The sequence below is a fragment of the Somniosus microcephalus genome, chromosome 23, assembly GCF_052327205.1.
Source record: "Somniosus microcephalus isolate GS21.2 chromosome 23, FLI_Smic_1.0, whole genome shotgun sequence".
NCBI classification, from domain to species: Eukaryota; Metazoa; Chordata; class Chondrichthyes; order Squaliformes; family Somniosidae; genus Somniosus; species Somniosus microcephalus.
Window position 1 is genome coordinate 40,227,895 of NC_141009.1, and position 17,937 is coordinate 40,245,831.

At 42.8% G+C, this 17,937-nt stretch overlaps 1 protein-coding gene across 5 annotated transcripts in view; it reads right to left on the reverse strand.

Moving 5' to 3' along the window:
* Nucleotides 1-1,331: 1,331 nt before the first annotated feature.
* astn2 (astrotactin 2) overlaps nt 1,332-17,937 on the reverse strand; it is a 1,941,856-nt gene continuing 1,925,250 nt past the window's right edge. For all 5 annotated transcript variants that reach the window (XM_085965839.1, XM_085965837.1, XM_085965836.1 and 2 more), the window contains one exon: nt 1,332-3,820. In XM_085965839.1, the coding sequence (XP_085821965.1) occupies nt 3,583-3,820 (238 nt within the window). In that variant the 3' untranslated portion in view covers nt 1,332-3,582. The remainder of the gene's footprint in view (nt 3,821-17,937) is intronic.

The following is a 17,937-nucleotide window of genomic DNA, read 5'->3' on the forward strand; positions in this document are numbered from 1 at the left end:
CAGTAGAGGCCAATTCATTAAATATATTTAAGGAGTTGGATATATTTCTTAAGGCTAAAGGGATCAAGGGGTATGGGGAGAAAGCAGGGACCGGGTACTGATATTGGATGATCAGCCATGATCGCATTGAATTGCGGAGCAGGCTCGAGGGGCCGAATGGCCTACTCCTGCTCCTATCTTCTATGTTTCTATGCAGCGCTACGTGACTGCAGGCCTTCCTGTCCTTATGAAAGGGGAGGGGCCTGGTGCAGCGTGTCCCGGCGCCCAGCTGGGCCACCAGGGATCGAGAGTGCTGGCAAACGAGCCCGGCACTCAAAAGGAGTGCCGGGCTCACGGAGAGCAGCCGGCACCCTGTGGGGGTGGGGGGCTTCACGAGTGCCGGGGACAGCAATGGGGGCAGGTGCTGGCAGGCGGTCAGCAACAAAAATGGCCGCCCGCCACCTCCCCTTTAACTAACGCCGCCCCAGCCGCAGGTAGGCCCCCCCTGACCCCGGCGGGCATAGCGTCTGGCAGTAAGTCGGGGGGTGTCACCCAATATTACAGCCGGGGTGCGAGCGGGACACTGCGCACGGCGATGACGTCATCGCCGGCGACATAGCGCCGCCGCTAACCTCCTGTTGAATTTTGCGGGAGGCGTTAGTTGCGCTGTGCCCAGGCGCTAGTTGATTTGCGCCCCGTTAGCACCCTCTTAAGGCGCTAATGGGAGGCGCAAATCAACAGAATTTAGCCCCCCTGGGGTCCAGGTATCATCTGGTAAATCTACGCTGCACTCCCTCCAAGGCCAATATATGAATAAACTCACCTGTCTTCTCAAGAACACCAGCAACTACTGTGCAGAATAGAGCTCGCACGTGTGCAGCTACAGGAATAGTTGGAACCTTCTTGCAGTGCTGACCTTTGGGATTGCATTGTAAAGCAGCACAAAGGAAAACCTTCCTCACAAGCACCTGATGCAGCACCAACTTGATTCCAGCACCTATCCGAGAAGAGGCCAGGCACTGGGCTGTACTCTCGCTTGTCTGCAGACTCATGCAAGCACATACGGACCCCTTTCTCTTCATCCTGGCCCGCCACTTCTTAATCCCATCGCACTTCAGTCTTGACAAAGTTTGCTGTTGGGTTGCGATGCCTTTTAATGCTCTCCAGCAGTTTTTAAACATATTTTGTTCTCCTTCTTGTGACACTCCCCTTTAATTATGCCCATCCTTTAAAATTTGACTTCCATGTAATTTTCATGTCCTACCCGTGTAGAACAAGCAGAAATTTCACCTGGAATTGTGAATCTTTATGCAAAATAAGGTCAAACACAAAAATTGTGTGGTATTAGTACCTGAGATTCTGGCAGATCTTGATGCGCCTAAAGACAATACACCTAAAGACATTCGCCCCATTGTTTCTCCCCTTGGGAAAGAAAACCTCAAGATTTATTTTTTAACACTGAACACTGTTAAACCCATTTATTGGTGAACCTTATCATTTGGCATGAGAATGCAGCCAGAGGAAACTAGAGAAAGGGACAAGAGCGATTTATGGTTGGTCAATGCACCACAACTTCAACACAAATCTCTCTCTCCTGAGTCCAGGTGTTTTTTATGGTGTGCCAGTATTTATTTTGAGGGAGTAAGAATTCTAAGAGAGGTATGAACTGGTTTGGCATTTGCCTGATGAATAAATAGCATCTGAACCCCAATGGAAAAGTGGATTTAGAAAATGAAACGACGGTGTGATATATTGTTATGAAAGAGCACAAATTCACACCACCTCGTGAAGTGAGACTGAGCGCGCTCTTTTGAATTGATAAGAAGTGTGATTATGTGCATGGGATGCATGAAACTCTTTATTTTATCAAATCAGACAATATATTTGTTACAGTGAAATCCGATCAATTATCATTGAGTATCAAAAGCCATTTCCTATCCAGCTATCTGTAGTTATTCCCATTTTAAGCCACACTAAATATTTCTAGGTTAAAGCACCTCACCTAGTCACAATTAACCAGAATTTAATATGCGCATTTAAACTGCTTCATACTTAATCCAGTATCAACAGCTGCAATAAAATATTAGCGTGTGAACAGTCCTGACACCGAGTTAGTCCCCTTGAATGCCTCTCACCAATTTATAATGTTTCTATACCTCGCCCCTTCTTCACCCATTTTACTCCTTTGTAGTAAATTTATCCTGTGATTTTATTTTGGAATCTGCTACCTATTCATTTATTCTTATGAGTCCTACTAATCTCTTTTCCACAGTGGAATTCCAGTGGCCAGCTAGCATCCTAACCCATTTAAATGGCTGATTCAGGAGTATAAAATATATCTTCTCCAGCACATATGCTGTCTTCAAGGGAAAAAAATACCAGTTACACTTTACTGTGTCAAAACTAAAATAAAAAGGGGGTCAATTATTTTATTGATAAATAGCTTCTTTAGTGAAGTTGATGGTTTAGCCAGATCAAAACGTCCCTCTAGGTTAGCTGATACACTTTACAGTGTCTTTTGAAAGATATGTTTAGTATCCATGGTTCTGTATTTATCCATGGTTCTGTATTTAATCAAAAAACAGCCAACATTTATGATGACTACTACTGTGTACTGGAAACCATTCCACTTTTCAAGGTAATTTATTCTATTTACTTTCAAAGTCTATGTTAAAGCACTGTTATGAAACTTCAAGCCAAAGGCCACCATTTTACAACTACCATCAGAAAATTTGAGTCATTATGTATTTTAGAACACCCATTGCTTAGCATCATGTACCTACACATAAACTTGGGTTATCAATAGCTTTGATTAGTTATGTTAGAGGGGCAAAGACTGTTGGTTTCCTGCTGGTATAATTTACTAAAGACTACATCCTCTATAAACAATGAAAACTAATTGATATGCGTCTGCATTTTTTTTCTCAGTCGCGAATCCTTGTTCAACCCTGAAAGGTAAAATACTGTACATTTTTAATGGTATATTGTGCATCTTAATATTTACAACAGTGATTTGTTAATCTGACTTTTGCTAATCATGAATCATTAATGATCTATCATGATTACTTGTCTGAATTTCTACGAAAAATTGTCTTATTTATTCAGTAGCCTGGTCAATTGTTTGAACTCTACTTTCAATCAATGCAGTCAAATTATCAACTCACCAATGTAGAAATTGACTTGGTTCAATTTTTACAGAGCAATTATTTATCATATAATTATGCACTATTTTGTTAAAAAGGTGTGCATTCACTTCTTGTGTCAATTTATAAAAAGCAAAAAAAGTACTACAACATTTTGTAATAACTTTTCTTGGAATTTTTGGTCAGTTCACTAATTTACATGCTGTCTTAACACCTTATCTGTTCACTTAACAGTTGATTGTTAATGTGAAGTATTTATTTCCAATCATGTAGCTCTAGTTTTTTCAATTATTAAACAGTTGGACAAGCACCGAAGCCCTGAAGGCTAATTTTTTTAAACGTGTATTGTCTGATGAAGATCCCACTATCGCTTGACGTGAAGATTCTTTTTTTTTTGCCTTGCTTCTTTTAAAATTTCAAAAGTTGAGCACATAATTGAAGTTCAATGTGCGAAGACGTCTCACCACAGTTTAGTGTCTCCATAAATATTGCGTGGGACAGACATTAGTTTTTCATCACAAGTCACTTTTGCATCATGTAAGGTGCTGTACCAGACCATCCCCATGGGTCTGGTTTCTTCCATTCGACAGATGAAATACAGGACTGAGTCTATGTGGCTCTGAATATAGGCACTGCGTAGTAACGATGCACAGCGGTCACTCACATTGTCCAGTCGTTTCAGAATCAGGTGAGCTTTTCTGAGGGAAGAAATGAAAAGGGAGAGAGAGAGACAACAAGTTAAATGAAATGATTGTCATCATTTTAAAATGGAGATTTGAGGTTAATATTTTCTCAACAGCTCCCCATTCAACTCATATTTTGTAATTATCAATAGAGCACTAAGTAGATGTGGATGAAAACAGGTTCTTTGATCTCATTATTCCAGGAGACCAACCTTATCCTCTTTCAAATACAGCATAATGTCTACCGGAACTCAGACGGGGTGGCTTTGGCCTCTCATCTAAAGGACATATAAGTAAGTAAAAGTACTAAGCACATTTATTGCAAGGGGGTTGGAGTATGAAAGCAGGGAAGTCCTGCTACAACTGTACAGGGTATTGGTGAGGCCACACCCGGAGTACTGCGTACAGTTTTGGTCTCCTTATTTAAGGAAGGATATACTTGCATTGGAGGCAGTTCAGAGACGATTCACTAGGTTAATTCCAGAGATGATGGTGTTGACTTATGAGGAAAGGTTGAGCAGGCTGGGCCTATACTCATTGGAATTTAGAATGAGAGGTGATCTTATTGAAACATATAAGATACTGAGGGGGCTCGACAAGGTAGATGCAGAGAGGATGTTTCCCCTCATGGAGAAATCTAGAACTTGGGGGCATAGTCTCAGACTAAAGGGTCGCCCTTTTAGAACTGAGATGAGGAGGAATTTCTTCTCTCAGAGGGTTGTAAATCTGTGGAATTCTCTGCTCCAGAGAGCCGTGGAGGCTGGGTCATTAAATACATTCAAGGTGGAGATAGACAGATTTTTGCAAGATAAGGGAGTGAAGGGTTATGGGTAGCAGGCGGTGAAGTGGCTTTGAGCCCAAGATCAGCCATGATCTTATTGAATGGCGGAGCAGGCTCGAGGGGCCAAGTTGCCTATTCCTGCTCCTATTTCTTATGTTCTTATTAGCTTGCCCACTCTATAGCCCTCTTCCCCCCTGTTATGTACTATTTGCCTTCCCCAGTTGCCAAGGTGACTGCTTACTAACCTCGACTAAAACCAATCTTGAACTGGTTGCTGGGTGGGTGGCAGTAGCTCAGTGTTACTCACGTTCTCACCTTCTTTCCCTTTCTGTGGTGGGCATTACCTCTATTAGAGGCAAAAGGGACTGGAAACCCACATTGTACCACTCCGTGGCTTCTACTGATCATTTTGCAAGTTCTATTACTTGTGACTGAGGACTTCAGCAACCATCATATCATTAAAGTACTTTTCAAAATGAGTATGAATTGGGGGAGAAAAAGAAACGTTCAGTTGTGTTTTTTAAATCTGCTTTGCAACAAGGACCAGCACAGACTGCCAATAGTTCCTGCTGATATTACAGCTCCTTTGAAAACTGCTGGAAGAGTTAATTCTATAAAACATGTGTCAACCAGTGGAAGGGAAAATTCTACATAAGGAAATTATTTGGTTTTCCTTAGTTACTTAAATATTGTGCATAAACATGTCACACTTTCAGCTCCTTCTCCTGAAATAAAAGGGGAGATTTTGTGTTTCTGCTGTACAGTTGTATAGTTGTTTCCTTATGCTCAAATGCAACTGGAATAGTTTGGAGGTAATTGGAAAACTGTACATTAATACCAAGACATACACTGGAGGAAATCCATCGCTAAGTACAGTAGTCTTGGGTTTATTTTTTGAGGTATAATCTAATGGAGCCTTAGCATCAATGTACTTTTGAAAGATAATTTTTTTGGGGGGAAAACAAAAATGTTCCCTTTTTTTGGTCTTTTGACAATTTTTAACGCGAGGGATTTATGACATCATTGGGGGAACTAATTGGCAGGGGTTACCGAGCCCAGCCGCATGAGGGAGCTAAACATCTGTAGTCATTGGCCCAGAAAGTTTCAGGGATCATGTCATTTCAACATGTGTTAATTGTGGTCGGTACCTCCTCCCGGCCAATTCCCCATGCAATGTCATCAGTAGTCATTAGTTAACTGGTCATTAATAATGAAATAAAATTGAAGTTAAACAAAAATATATTGCAAGATTATTCATAATGTTTATAGAACAAATTTACTCTTACCTCATATAGACAAACATAATTATTCCAAAAAGCCATGTAAGTATTGCAAATTTGAATAATTTGACCAACAAGTTAAATGAAATTATTCTGTCATCATTTTAAAATGGAGATTTGAGGTTAATATTTTCTCAACAGTTCCCCATTCAACTCATATTTTGTAATTATTAATAAAGCACAAAGTAGGTTTGGATGAAAACAGGTTCTTTGATCTCATTATTTCAGGAGACCAACTTTATCCTCTTTCAAATACAGCATAATGTCTACCGGAACTCAGACAGGGGTTGGCTTCTCATCTAAAGGACATGTAAGTAAGTAAAAGTACTGAGTACGAAATAACAACAGAAAATGCTGGAAAAACTCAGCAGGTCAGGCAACATCCGTGGACAGAAATTTGAGTTGACGTTTCGGGTCGAACCCTTCTTCAAAACTGGAAAGAAAAAATAGATCGGAGGCAGGGCTGCGATCGGTCTACCTACTCCAACCTACCTCCCTCTGAACTTGCAGCACTCCATTCTCTTAGATCCAACCCTGACATTGTCATTAAACCCGCTGATGAGGGTGGTGCTGTTGTTGTTTGGCGCACTGACCTCTACCTAGCGGAAGCTGAACGCCAACTCTCCGACACCTCCTCCCACCTCCACCTGGACCATGACCCCACTACCGAACATCAAACCACCGTTTCCAAGACTGTCACTGACCTCATCTCCTCTGGAGATCTTCCCCCCACTGCCACCAACCTCATAGTTCCCCAACCCCGCACAGCCCGCTTCTACCTCCTTCCCAAGATTCACAAACAGGACTGCCCTGGTAGACACATCGTTTCAGCCTGTTCTTGCCCCATGGAACTTATCTCTTCCTATCTTGACTCTATCTTTTCTCCCCTTGTCCAGTCTCTTCCCACCTACATCCGCGACTCTTCGGACGCCCTCCGCCACTTTAACAGTTTCCAGTTTCCTGGCCCCAACCACTTCCTTTTCACCATGGACGTACAATCCCTCTACACCTCCATCCCCCACCCGGATGGCCTGAGGGCGCTCCGCTTCTTCCTTGAACAGAGGCCCGACCAGTCCCCATCCACCACCACCCTCCTCCGCCTGGCTGAACTTGTTCTCACATTGAACAACTTCTCCTTTAACTCCACTCATTTCCTCCAAATCAAAGGTGTTGCCATGGGTACCCGCATGGGTCCTAGCTATGCCTGCCTTTTCGTGGGCTATGTGGAACAATCTTTGTTCCAGTCCAACTCGGGTCCCCTCCCTCACCTCTTTTTCCAATACATTGATGACTGTATCAGTGCCGTTTCCTGCTCTCGTCCTGAACTTGACAATTTCATTCACTTTGCCTCCAATTTCCACCCTTCCCTCACCTTCACATGGTCCATCTCTGACTCTTCCCTTCCCTTCCTCGACTTCTCCGTCTCCATCTCTGGGGATAAGTTATCGACCAATATTCACTACAAGCCCACTGACTCCCACAGCTACCTGGACTACACTTCCTCCCACCCCGCTTCCTGTAAGGACTCTATTCCATTCTCCCAGTTTCTCCGTCTCCGCCGTATCTGCTCCGACGATGCCACCTTCCACACCAGTGCTTCAGACATGTCTTCCTTTTTCCGCAACCGAGGATTCCTCTCTACCGTGATTGACACTGCCCTCGACCGTGTCAGTTCTATCTCCCGCACTTCTGCCCTCACCCCTGCCCCTCCCTCCCGGAACCACAATAGGGTTCCCCTTGTCCTCACCTTTCACCCCACCAGCCTCCACATTCAACGGATTATCCTCCGGCATTTCTGCTACCTCCAAAGTGATCCCACCACCAAACGTATCTTCCCCTCCCCTCCCCTTTCAGCATTCCGCAGGGACCGCTCCCTCCGAGACACCCTAGTCCACTCCTCTATCACCCCAAACAGCCCTTCCCCTTCGCCTGGCACCTTCCCGTGCAAGCAGAGGAGATGTAACACCTGCCCCTATACCTCCCCCCTTCCCACTGTCCAGGGCCCCAAACACCCCTTCCAGGTGAAACAGCGATTTACTTGTACTTCTCGCAATCTAGTATACTGTATTCGCTGCTCACGATGCGGTCTCCTCTACATTGGGGAGACCAAACGCAGATTGGGTGACCGCTTTGTGGAACACCTCCGTTCAGTCCGTAAGGGTGACCCTGAGCTTCCGGTCGCCTGTCATTTTAATTCAATGCTCCATTCCCACTCGGACCTCACTGTCCTTGGCCTCTTGTATTGTTCCACGGAAGCTCAACGTAAACTCGAGGAACAGCACCTCATCTTCCGATTAGGCACTCTGCAGCCTTCTGGACTCAATATCGAGTTCAACAATTTCAGATCATAACCTCGGCCCCTATTTCATTTTTTCTTGTAATTTTTCCACTCCTTCCCCCCCCCCCCACTTTCCTTTTGTTTCGCTCTCACACCTGGCAGCTATCCCTTGCCCTGCCAGTACACTTTACACCCAATCTCAGCCTATTACCATTTCGTCTAGCTTCTAATACCTTTTGTCTCTTTTTTACTTCTTTTGTTTCTTTTATTCTTTTGTCCGATCGCAGCCCTGCCTCCGATCTATCTTTTCTTTCCAGTTTTGAAGGGTTCGACCCGAAACGTCAACTCAAATTTCTGTCCATGGATGTTGCCTGACCTGCTGCGTTTTTCCAGCATTTTCTGTTGTTATTTCGGATTTCCAACATCCGCAGTATTTTGCTATCGTAAAAGTACTGAGCACATTAGCTTGCCCACTCGATAGCCCCCTTCACCCCTGTTATGCACTACAGGAAACTTTGGTTTATCCGGAGGTTAACTGTCCGGAATGCTCGAGCCACTGGCAAAATTCATGAGTCGGTTCAGTAAGTTTTTTTTCTTTTCGTTGCTTTTTTTTCACCAGTCAGGCTCTGCAAGGTCTAGCTAAAGCTGTTGCTTAGCTACAGAGACGCTTACAAGCTACGGCCGACTGTTTAGAAGCTGTTGGGTTTGTTGCTAGATACGGAGCTCAAAAGCTTCCGTATGTTTTAACATTAGCGCTGGTTTGTCCGGCAGTTTTGATGGGACGGCAACAGCTCGGTCCCGTCGGTGCCGGATATCACAAAGTTTCCTGTATTTGCCTTCCCCAGTTGCGAAGGTGACTGCTTACCAACCTCGACTAAAGCCAATCTTGAACTGGTTGCTGGGTGAGTGGCAGTAGCTCGGTGTTATTCACGTTCTCACCTTCTTTCCCTTCCTGTGGTGGGCATTACCCCTAATTTGACATTTCTAAGTGAACAATTATATGAAGCAAGACTATACCGTATAATAAATATAAATATACAAGACATCCATTTAGTATGAAAACAAAAATTACATAAAGATTCTAAAATTAACTTACCCCGAGCCTTACTATTCTACTTTCACCATGAATTTGAGTGCGAAGAATAGTGTTCCAAGATTATAGGACATATTCTCAGGCCTACAGTGCAAGTATTCATTGAGAGCTGCATTTTTTAAGGAGGTGTTGGAGTGGCCTTTGCACATAATAGTACACAACTTTCAACTTTGATGGAGGCGGATCAGCATTTGTAAGTTCTGTTACTTGTGACTCGGGACTTCATATTACAAACGCCGACCAATTTTTCTTTCCATTGACTACATGGAAAGGAAAATTGAGCGCGGTGTATAACAAGCAGCCGATCCGATCCCACCAGTTTTTTGCACCGCCGAGAAAGTTTCGCCCATAATCCACACCTGAAAAATGTCAGTTGTGCTCCTACAGCACATGAACGAGACTCACCGATTAATTGAGAATAGACAAAAGCCTGATGTAAATGTTCCTCGTACAAGCAGGAAGATTAAAAAAATTTCAATCCCAGAGAGCAGAATGAGTGCTGCGATTGCTTACATAACAATGGTCACTGCACTGCAATAAGCAATTCATTGCATGTGAAGTGCTTTGAGATGTTTTGCTGTGATGAAGGGACTGAAAATTCAAGTCTGTCTGTCTGTCTTCTTTTTCTCCCGAAATGAACAGAATAAAAGGTGGGTGTTTTATCTGGGCATTAAATGGACACTGTTTTGAGTGAGTGCTTCAGGAAGATTGAAACAAAAAGTAATACACCTATTCAGAACACCAGCAACACGGCAAAATAATGATGAACACGAATACTGTTCACAACTGACTTTCTTAAAAATGTACATGCACTTTTTTCCTCAAAATGTTAATTTTTTTTTCACTTAATGAATAATAGAAACTTTGGGGTAGAGTTTCCGCTTTGGGCACAATCGGCAATTCCGGCACAGATTGCGCTCAGAATTGCGCCCATTTTGAAAAGTGTTTTATTTTCCCCGAATGAGTGCTTTTTGCAGTGCAGTGACCATTGTTATGTAAGCAATCGCAGCACTCCTTTTACGCTCTGGGATTGAAATGTTTAAAATGTTCCTGCTTGTATGAGGAACATTTACATTTGTCTATTCTCAAATAATCAGTGACTTTCAATCATGTGTGGAGTTTCCGCTCAAATGCATTTGCATATCGCTGAACACAAAATCTGCCCATGAACCAACAAAATCGGGCAGCTTTTTAAAACGTAATTTTTTAAGAAAAGAATTTGCTTTAAAAAGTATTCCTTGATGTATTTAAATGTGGGAACCTGGTGCAGTTTGATTAATACAACTGAAAATGGGTTTATCACAAAAAATAAGCATTTTAAATCACAGTGTCAATCCACCACCTGTGAGTAACCCAGTTTAAAATGCCTCAAAATGACTTTTAGAAAAAAGACAAAACTATTTTCTAGTTAGATTGTGGTAGTCAGTTCCTTAGTAACTTAAAAAAAAAAATCCATTCAAAACCTTTTAAAACGTACCTATTAGTGTCCTTGCACCCAAAAAGATCCATTGAAATTTTTGGAGCCTCTTAAAGGCCTGCAAACGAGCGCAATTAGCAGAAACTCCCCATGGTGATTAATTCGATATGAGGGCATGGCCAGTTTTGTGGGCAGGGCTTGCTTCTAGCGCGATGTTTTAAAACTTGCGCAAAAGATCGCCGAAACTCGAGTTGCGCTGAACGCAATTTGCGTTTAAAATCCCGCGATCTTTTGCATTGGTTACCCCCATATCGAGTGAATTGCACTGAAAAAAAAACCAGCGCAATTGAGCAGAAACTCCAGGCCAATGCTTTTAGTACCTACCTTTTATTAAAAGGTCTTTTTACGTGAAGTCAAGTTGAAAATGTATTGTCTTGAGGACGATGCTGCTGAAGAAGATAATTTAGACCCTGGGTGCAGTCCTGTGACAGTCGAGAGTCACGTTCCTTTGATTCAGGAGTCAATCAAGTTCAAACCCAATGAAGTGGTACGGTCTTGATGAAAACTTATTTGTCAAACCATTGTATTTTTGTTAGCAAGAGAGAAAAGCTATTCTCATCATAATATCCGTCCCAAGAGATATCATTACATTGCGTGCAAACCAACTACGTTTTCATGAACATAGTGGGAGTAATTTTCTCCTTCACTGCTTGGGCGGTAAACTGGTGGAGCGGACTTTCCGCCCATTATACAACCCGCCCGATTTTCAGTTCCACAATGGAAGTTGACCACCTAAGTGGTGAAGGTAAAAAAGTTACCCCCAGTGTCCCTTTAAAGGTACTTGTGACAAAAGTTATTTTTTTTTGTCTAGTTGTCAGTCACCGTGTATGTAAGCAGCTTCAAAAAGTGGCTGCTCAGATCCTTGTATCAAACCTATTTTGATACCCACAGTGTATACCAAGGCTGGTTCAAACTGGCTTTTGAACCGTAGGTACAAGGGGAGGAACTACGCTAACTCTGAACCAACACAGGCGGTGCGATTTGTATTTTGAATCTGACTGTCAGTTACAACATTTCCAAACAAACCGTGTAAACCGGTGAAAGGGTAGTTAAATGACTGGATCTGCTCACTGAGCTGAGTGAAGATACTCAAACCAATTGGAATCTTCACAGGATATGAAAAGGTAAATGAGCTAACCCCTATAATTAGAAAAGAGTTGAAGTTTGATAAAAGTTACATTTATAAAAGTAATCTACAAAATTTATTATTAGATTGCAAATCATTATTTTGTCTATTCGAGGAGTTAGATAAAAGATTTACTGTTGTAAATATAAACTAGGACTATTATATCACTGTTAGATTAGTCGCTTGTTCATTTGTTTGATTTTGAAGATTAAGTGAGATCTTATGGAGGCATAAGATAGTCCAGACCAAATACGGTTTCTTATTTGTTTTCCCAGGTGTGTTACTAAAAGCATACCTAGATCTCAAGGCAAGTATAGACATTCTCAAAGGTATGAGAGTGATCTAAAATATGAGCTCTGAAGTAATCTTGTGTGAGAAGGTTTCAAGAGCCCCAGAACCTTATCAATGCCCAAATAAGAAATGGGGGTCGTCTTTAACAAATGAATATATAACCTCTGGAAACTCAGTTTTCCAAAATAAACCAAGAGTGGAAGGAAAAGGAAATCTGAAAAAAACTTTAAAGAAACATTTATGTGATGAGTTATTGAGTATGTAAGGACTACAGCTGGACAGTTCCAGAGCAAAATCTTCCACTGCTAAAGCACGATGGCTAGATTGACACAAGGTCCTTTTGCTCTAAGGTGAGAAATGTGATTTTCACTCACAATAATTCCCCTGTGAAGGACACTGATGGAAATATTTTTAGAACTCATTCAAAAATATTACTAAGAAGTATTCTGGAAGAGGTCATGTAAATTCCACACAGAGGTCCATAAGCGACTGAATATTAAAAAAGGATCAGATTTTCAAAATATGAACGCAAGTCAGTGGAAAGGTTTAAGGGGGCGATTTTCAATGGCTCCTCCAGATGCTAAAGAGCCTCTGAGGTGGCCAAGATGGGGTCTTGAGCGGAAATACCAATTTAGCTTGCATTTAGCGCAAGACGCCAACTTGGTGAAGGAGTTGAAGCTTGCGCTAGGAACGGCCGCCCGGAGGATCGTTAAGGGGCTGATTGCCACTTAAAATGCCTGTTAGCGCTCATTAACGAGGCTGCATGGCATTTTGGTGGACAGCGCTTGACCTAACGCCCTCTCCTAACAGCAACCAGCTGATTAGGAGTAAACAAGTCGCTGCTGAGGATTTTGAGCGCTACTTAACGGTATATCACCTTTTACTGCTCACTTGCTGGTTTGAGAGAGCAATTGTGGAGGTTTGAAGAGGACTTTTGAAACACATCGGGAGTCTTTCTAGGACACTTTGCCAAGACTTCACCAACACTCTACCAACATTTATTCCGTCAATTTTCCGAGGACCTCACCTAAAAAGAGCGAGTGCTGTGCTACACTACCTTATAGGAGTCACCAGGAGAAAGGGAGTGCTTGGCCATGGGCATCTTGCTAGGGGTCCCCCTTGGTCTGCAGGAGGAATGGGAGGAAGAGAGGAGGCCAGGCAGAGCAGCACCGGCTGCTGCAGGAGAGAGAAACCAGTAGAGACAGGAGAGACAGGTGGACTCCTTCCCACCTGTGGGTACAGGACATCCCTCCTCCTCTGGACCTCCTCCACCAGGACCTCCAATGCCGTGTCCGAGAACCTGTGTGCTCTCTCCCTCGGTGCCTGAGCCATCCTGTGCGTCAGCCTGCGCACTCTGCACCTTCAGTGGAAGTGGATGCGTGGAGCCCATATACACTCCATGAAAATTGCTTCTAATCATTGCTTGAGTGCCAAACCTGCAGGTGTCTGTTTTAGCATCTCCAGGCCAGTTCAAATTATGCTAATCAGCAATTAGGACCAAAAGCGTGTACTCAAACCAAACTTTCAAACTGGCGTGTTTTATTAGCACAGCACCCATTTAACAGCAGTTTTCACCCTTTCACCAAAATAACCTCAAGTGTTTTATTTTAAATGTGGCTTTGCTATTGTTTTCATAATTGCACTCGACATCAAGACAGCATTTGACCAAGTATGGCACCATGGACCCCTTGCAAAACACAGATCAATGGGAAAACTCTCCAGTACTGCAGTCATATCTGATACACACACAAAGATGATCATGGTTGTTGGAGGCTGATCAGTGCATCGCCAGAACACTGCTGACGGAGTTCCTCAGGGCAGCAATCTCCGCTCGACCACTTTCAGCTGCTTCATCAATGAATTTCCCTGTATTATTAGATTATGGGTGGGGCTGTGCACTGATGACTCCACAGTGTTCAGCTCTATTCACAACTTCTCCAACAATGAAACAGCCCATGCCAGTTTACAGCAGGACTTGGACAATATCCAAGCTTCTGCTGACAAGTGGTAGGCATCATTCGCACCACATAAGTACCAGGAAATGACTTACACCAACAAGAAACAGTCTCACTATCTCACCCCACCTTCAATGGAACCAGCACTGATTCCCTACCATTAACATCCTGGAGATCTGACCAGAAGCTGAACTGGAACAGTCATATCAACAACGTGACTACAAGATCAGGGTAGAGTCTGGGTATTCTGCAACAAGTAACGCACCTGACTCCTCAATGCTTCTCCTCCATCTTCAAGGCTCCAGTCAGGAGTGTAGTGGAATACTCATCAATTGCCTGTATGGGCGCAACCCCAACAACTCTAAAAGCTCAACACCATCCAGTACACAGTAATTTGTTAATCAGCACCCCAGCCACTGAACTCAATATCCACCCTCTCCACAACAGGTGGACTGTGGCAACTCATCAAGCTTACTTCAGCAGCACCTTTCAGCCCTATAAAATCGACCACTGTCATTCGGTCATCATTGCTCGGTCAAATCCGGGAATTACCTACCTGACATCAACTTGTGAGCTCCATCAACACAAGGACTGCAGCAATTCAAGAAGACCACCTATTATCAAGTTCTGTGGGCAATGAGGGATGGAAAATGAGGCCTTGCCAGGGTCGCCAGGAACAAATACTAAAAAATAGCATATTTCTATGCATATGAAAGCCCATAATGGGAAACAAAAGAAAATTAAATAAAAAAATAACTACAAGAAAGGCCGAATGTACTTACCTGGAAAGTGTTTTAAAAGCCCTCCTGCCTGCAGGTCTGCCTGCGGCCTTGTCCGTCGCCAGGTTTTACTGACATGCAGGGGACTCGCTGTCCAGCACGCCCCTGGGTGCTGAGAATGATGCAGAGCCCTTCCACTGCCCTTTCTGCTTATATTCATGAAGCTCCCGCCTGCTTCCCGTGTGAGCTTCAGGTGGTCGCCCCATGCCCGATTCGGAGATCGAGCAGGGCCTAAACCTTGCAAGAATCCAGCAGAACTAATTTCCACTGGATTTTCATTCCTCCACCGTCTCGCTATTGCCCAAAATTGGGGCGATAGTGAGGTGAAAATTGCCCTCGTAAATAATTATTTTAACTGCTTTGTATGGTGGTGGAGACAAATTGACTAGTTTGACTTTAGTGTGTGAGCAACAAAGTGAAAGTACCCTCCCCACCTTCTCAGTGTCAGATACACAGCCTCCGACTGTAATATTTGGCAGAACATCGGAACTGATTTAAGAGATGGGTAATAGCAAAGCGTTACATTTTCTCTGCTTTATCGCATTACAGCAGAGTCAATACAGTTCTGAAGCCTTATTTAATTTCCAAGAGATCATTCAATTTAGTACAAAACTTGAGATAATTCCTTGTTAAGTCTATTATGGCAGCACATAAGTGACAAAGAAATAATTTTTGGTTCCACTTGAAGAATGTCTTCAATTAGTGAAGAAATGCAGTTCAAAATGACAGGAGTAATTTGCAAACTGCTTTTTCTCTCTACCACCTTCTTCAGGTTTTTATCTCTCTCACTTCCATTCTCTCCTCCCCTTAACTCTTTCCCCCCCCTTTCCCGTATCCTTTCCCACAATTTTCTCTCAGTCTGGGATTAGTGGGATTTTCCTCAAAAACAAATTCTAATGCAGTATCTTTCCGTTATCCATCCCGACAGACCATTTCTCAATCTATGAAGGAAAACAGGCCAGTAATTAGAATAATTGCCACAGCAGTAGAAATGTCAGCGTCCTGTGTGATTTTTGTAAGAACCATATCATGTGCAAGTAATGTGATTAACATGATTGTGTTGTGTGGCTTTCTCCTGGATTTCTCCCCATGCCAATATTTATCCCTCAACCAACATCAATAAAAAACAGATTATCTGGTCATTATCTTATTGCTGTTTGTGGGAGCTTGCTGTGCGCAAATTGGCTGCCACATTACTTACATTACAGCAGTGAGTACACTTAAAAAAAAGGAAGTATTGTATTGGCTATAAAGCGCTTTGAGATATGAAAGGCGATGTGAAAGGCGCTATATAAATGCAAGTTCTTTCTTTAAGAGGATATTTAGGGATGCTGTCAGGGCACGTGATGTACTTCCCGCTATCTTTCTGAACTGGGTCAAATTTAGTGCTTTATATTGTGCTGGCAGTATCAAACGTTCTATTGACTATAAAAGTGTCTGAAATAATACTCTTTCCCATGTGTAACCACCATAGAATGTATAATATTCTTCTGTAAAATGCAGCGATATAAAACCTGACATGACTGCAATTCAAACCATGTGGTGCAACAGCATTTCAATTCAAATGGCATGAATTGCCCACAGCAGCCTGTCATCTGTTGCTGTCTGCAACGAAAATCCTATTACCTGAAGAATAATTATAGTCTATCACATTAGCAGCCTAATCCGTTCGCAGTAAAAAGAGAAACTTGCTAAAGAACACACTGGGGGTTGAAAGTGGTCTTTGCCAGTATGCGCAAAAAAGAGAAACTTGCTAAAGAACACACTGGGGGTTGAAAGTGGTCTTTGCCAGTATGCGCAAAATGCACTCACAACAAATCGGCAGACATGACGCCCATTTTTCTTTCGCACGGAGGTCGCTAGGGTAGGTTTAAATTACGCAGCACGTGTTGGGGTTCAGTGAAGGTTGATTGTAATAAAAATTATTAAAACAATACGGGCTGCTTGAACATTCACAAGGAGACCGCGCCAGATGGAGTCGAATAAGAATGCTGAAAATAGGGTAGAATTAGGGGGGTTGAGCCTCAAAGTTTTGGTAGCTCTTTAATTACAGATTTAACACTGGATGATTGGAAAATAGGAAATGTTATTCAGATTCAAAAAGTGGTCAGAAATATGATCCTTGGAATTATAGACCCGTCAGCTTGGCATCTATAGTATAAAAACTGGATAGAGTATTGTAAAGGAAAGAATTCAAGCACATTTCAGAAGAACAAAGGCAACAAGTGTTCAAGCCAACACAGCTTTTGAAAAGTAGGACAGGCCTAACACAAATCATTACTGAAGTTCTTTGAAGATGTAACAGAACTGATGGATGGAGATAATGTTTTGGATATCACTTATCTAGAATTTCAGAAGGTATTTGATAAAAGTGCTTTACACGAGATTTGTGGGCAAATAGATATCGAAGGAAAGATCACGTTCAATGGCAACTGTTTAAATTATACAACTATCATCAGCTGAAGTGCTTGGGTTCAGCTTAAGGATCTCTGCCGCTCACAATATTTATTGATGTTCTTGACGAAACTGTTATAAGTATAATGTCAATGTTTTCTACTTACATGGTAACGCAGGATGTTTAAAGGTAAGGAATAACATTGAAAAAAGGCATGAAAGTTAAGGGCCACGGTGATCTTGACAACCACAAGCAGTGCTGTCCGTGCCCTGACTTGAGGCTTCAGTTGTGGCTACAGCAGGTGATATAGCTCAGTGATAGTCTCCTTGGTGAATAGAAGGCGCCTGGCACATTGCTCCCCTTCAAGTTGAGGTATGAGAAGTGCCTCCTGAAGACCCGCTGTGGGTACGACCTCCTGCACAGTGCCCTGTTCCTCCCAGCTGCTCTTACGCTCTCCTGTCTTCTTGGCTGCTCCCCCTCATCCTCCAGCCCCAAAGGCAGACCCATCAGACAACTCATGACTCCGATAAATGTGTTTTTGAAGGCAGACAAAAGCAGTTCGGCACCAGCAAAGCGTTGTTAGCAGAAGTCTCAAATCTGTTGTGGAAGGCAAAAAAACATCCACAAGATAACAAGCCAGCAACTAACCTGTATGGAGTGGTGGAGCCCTTTAAGTA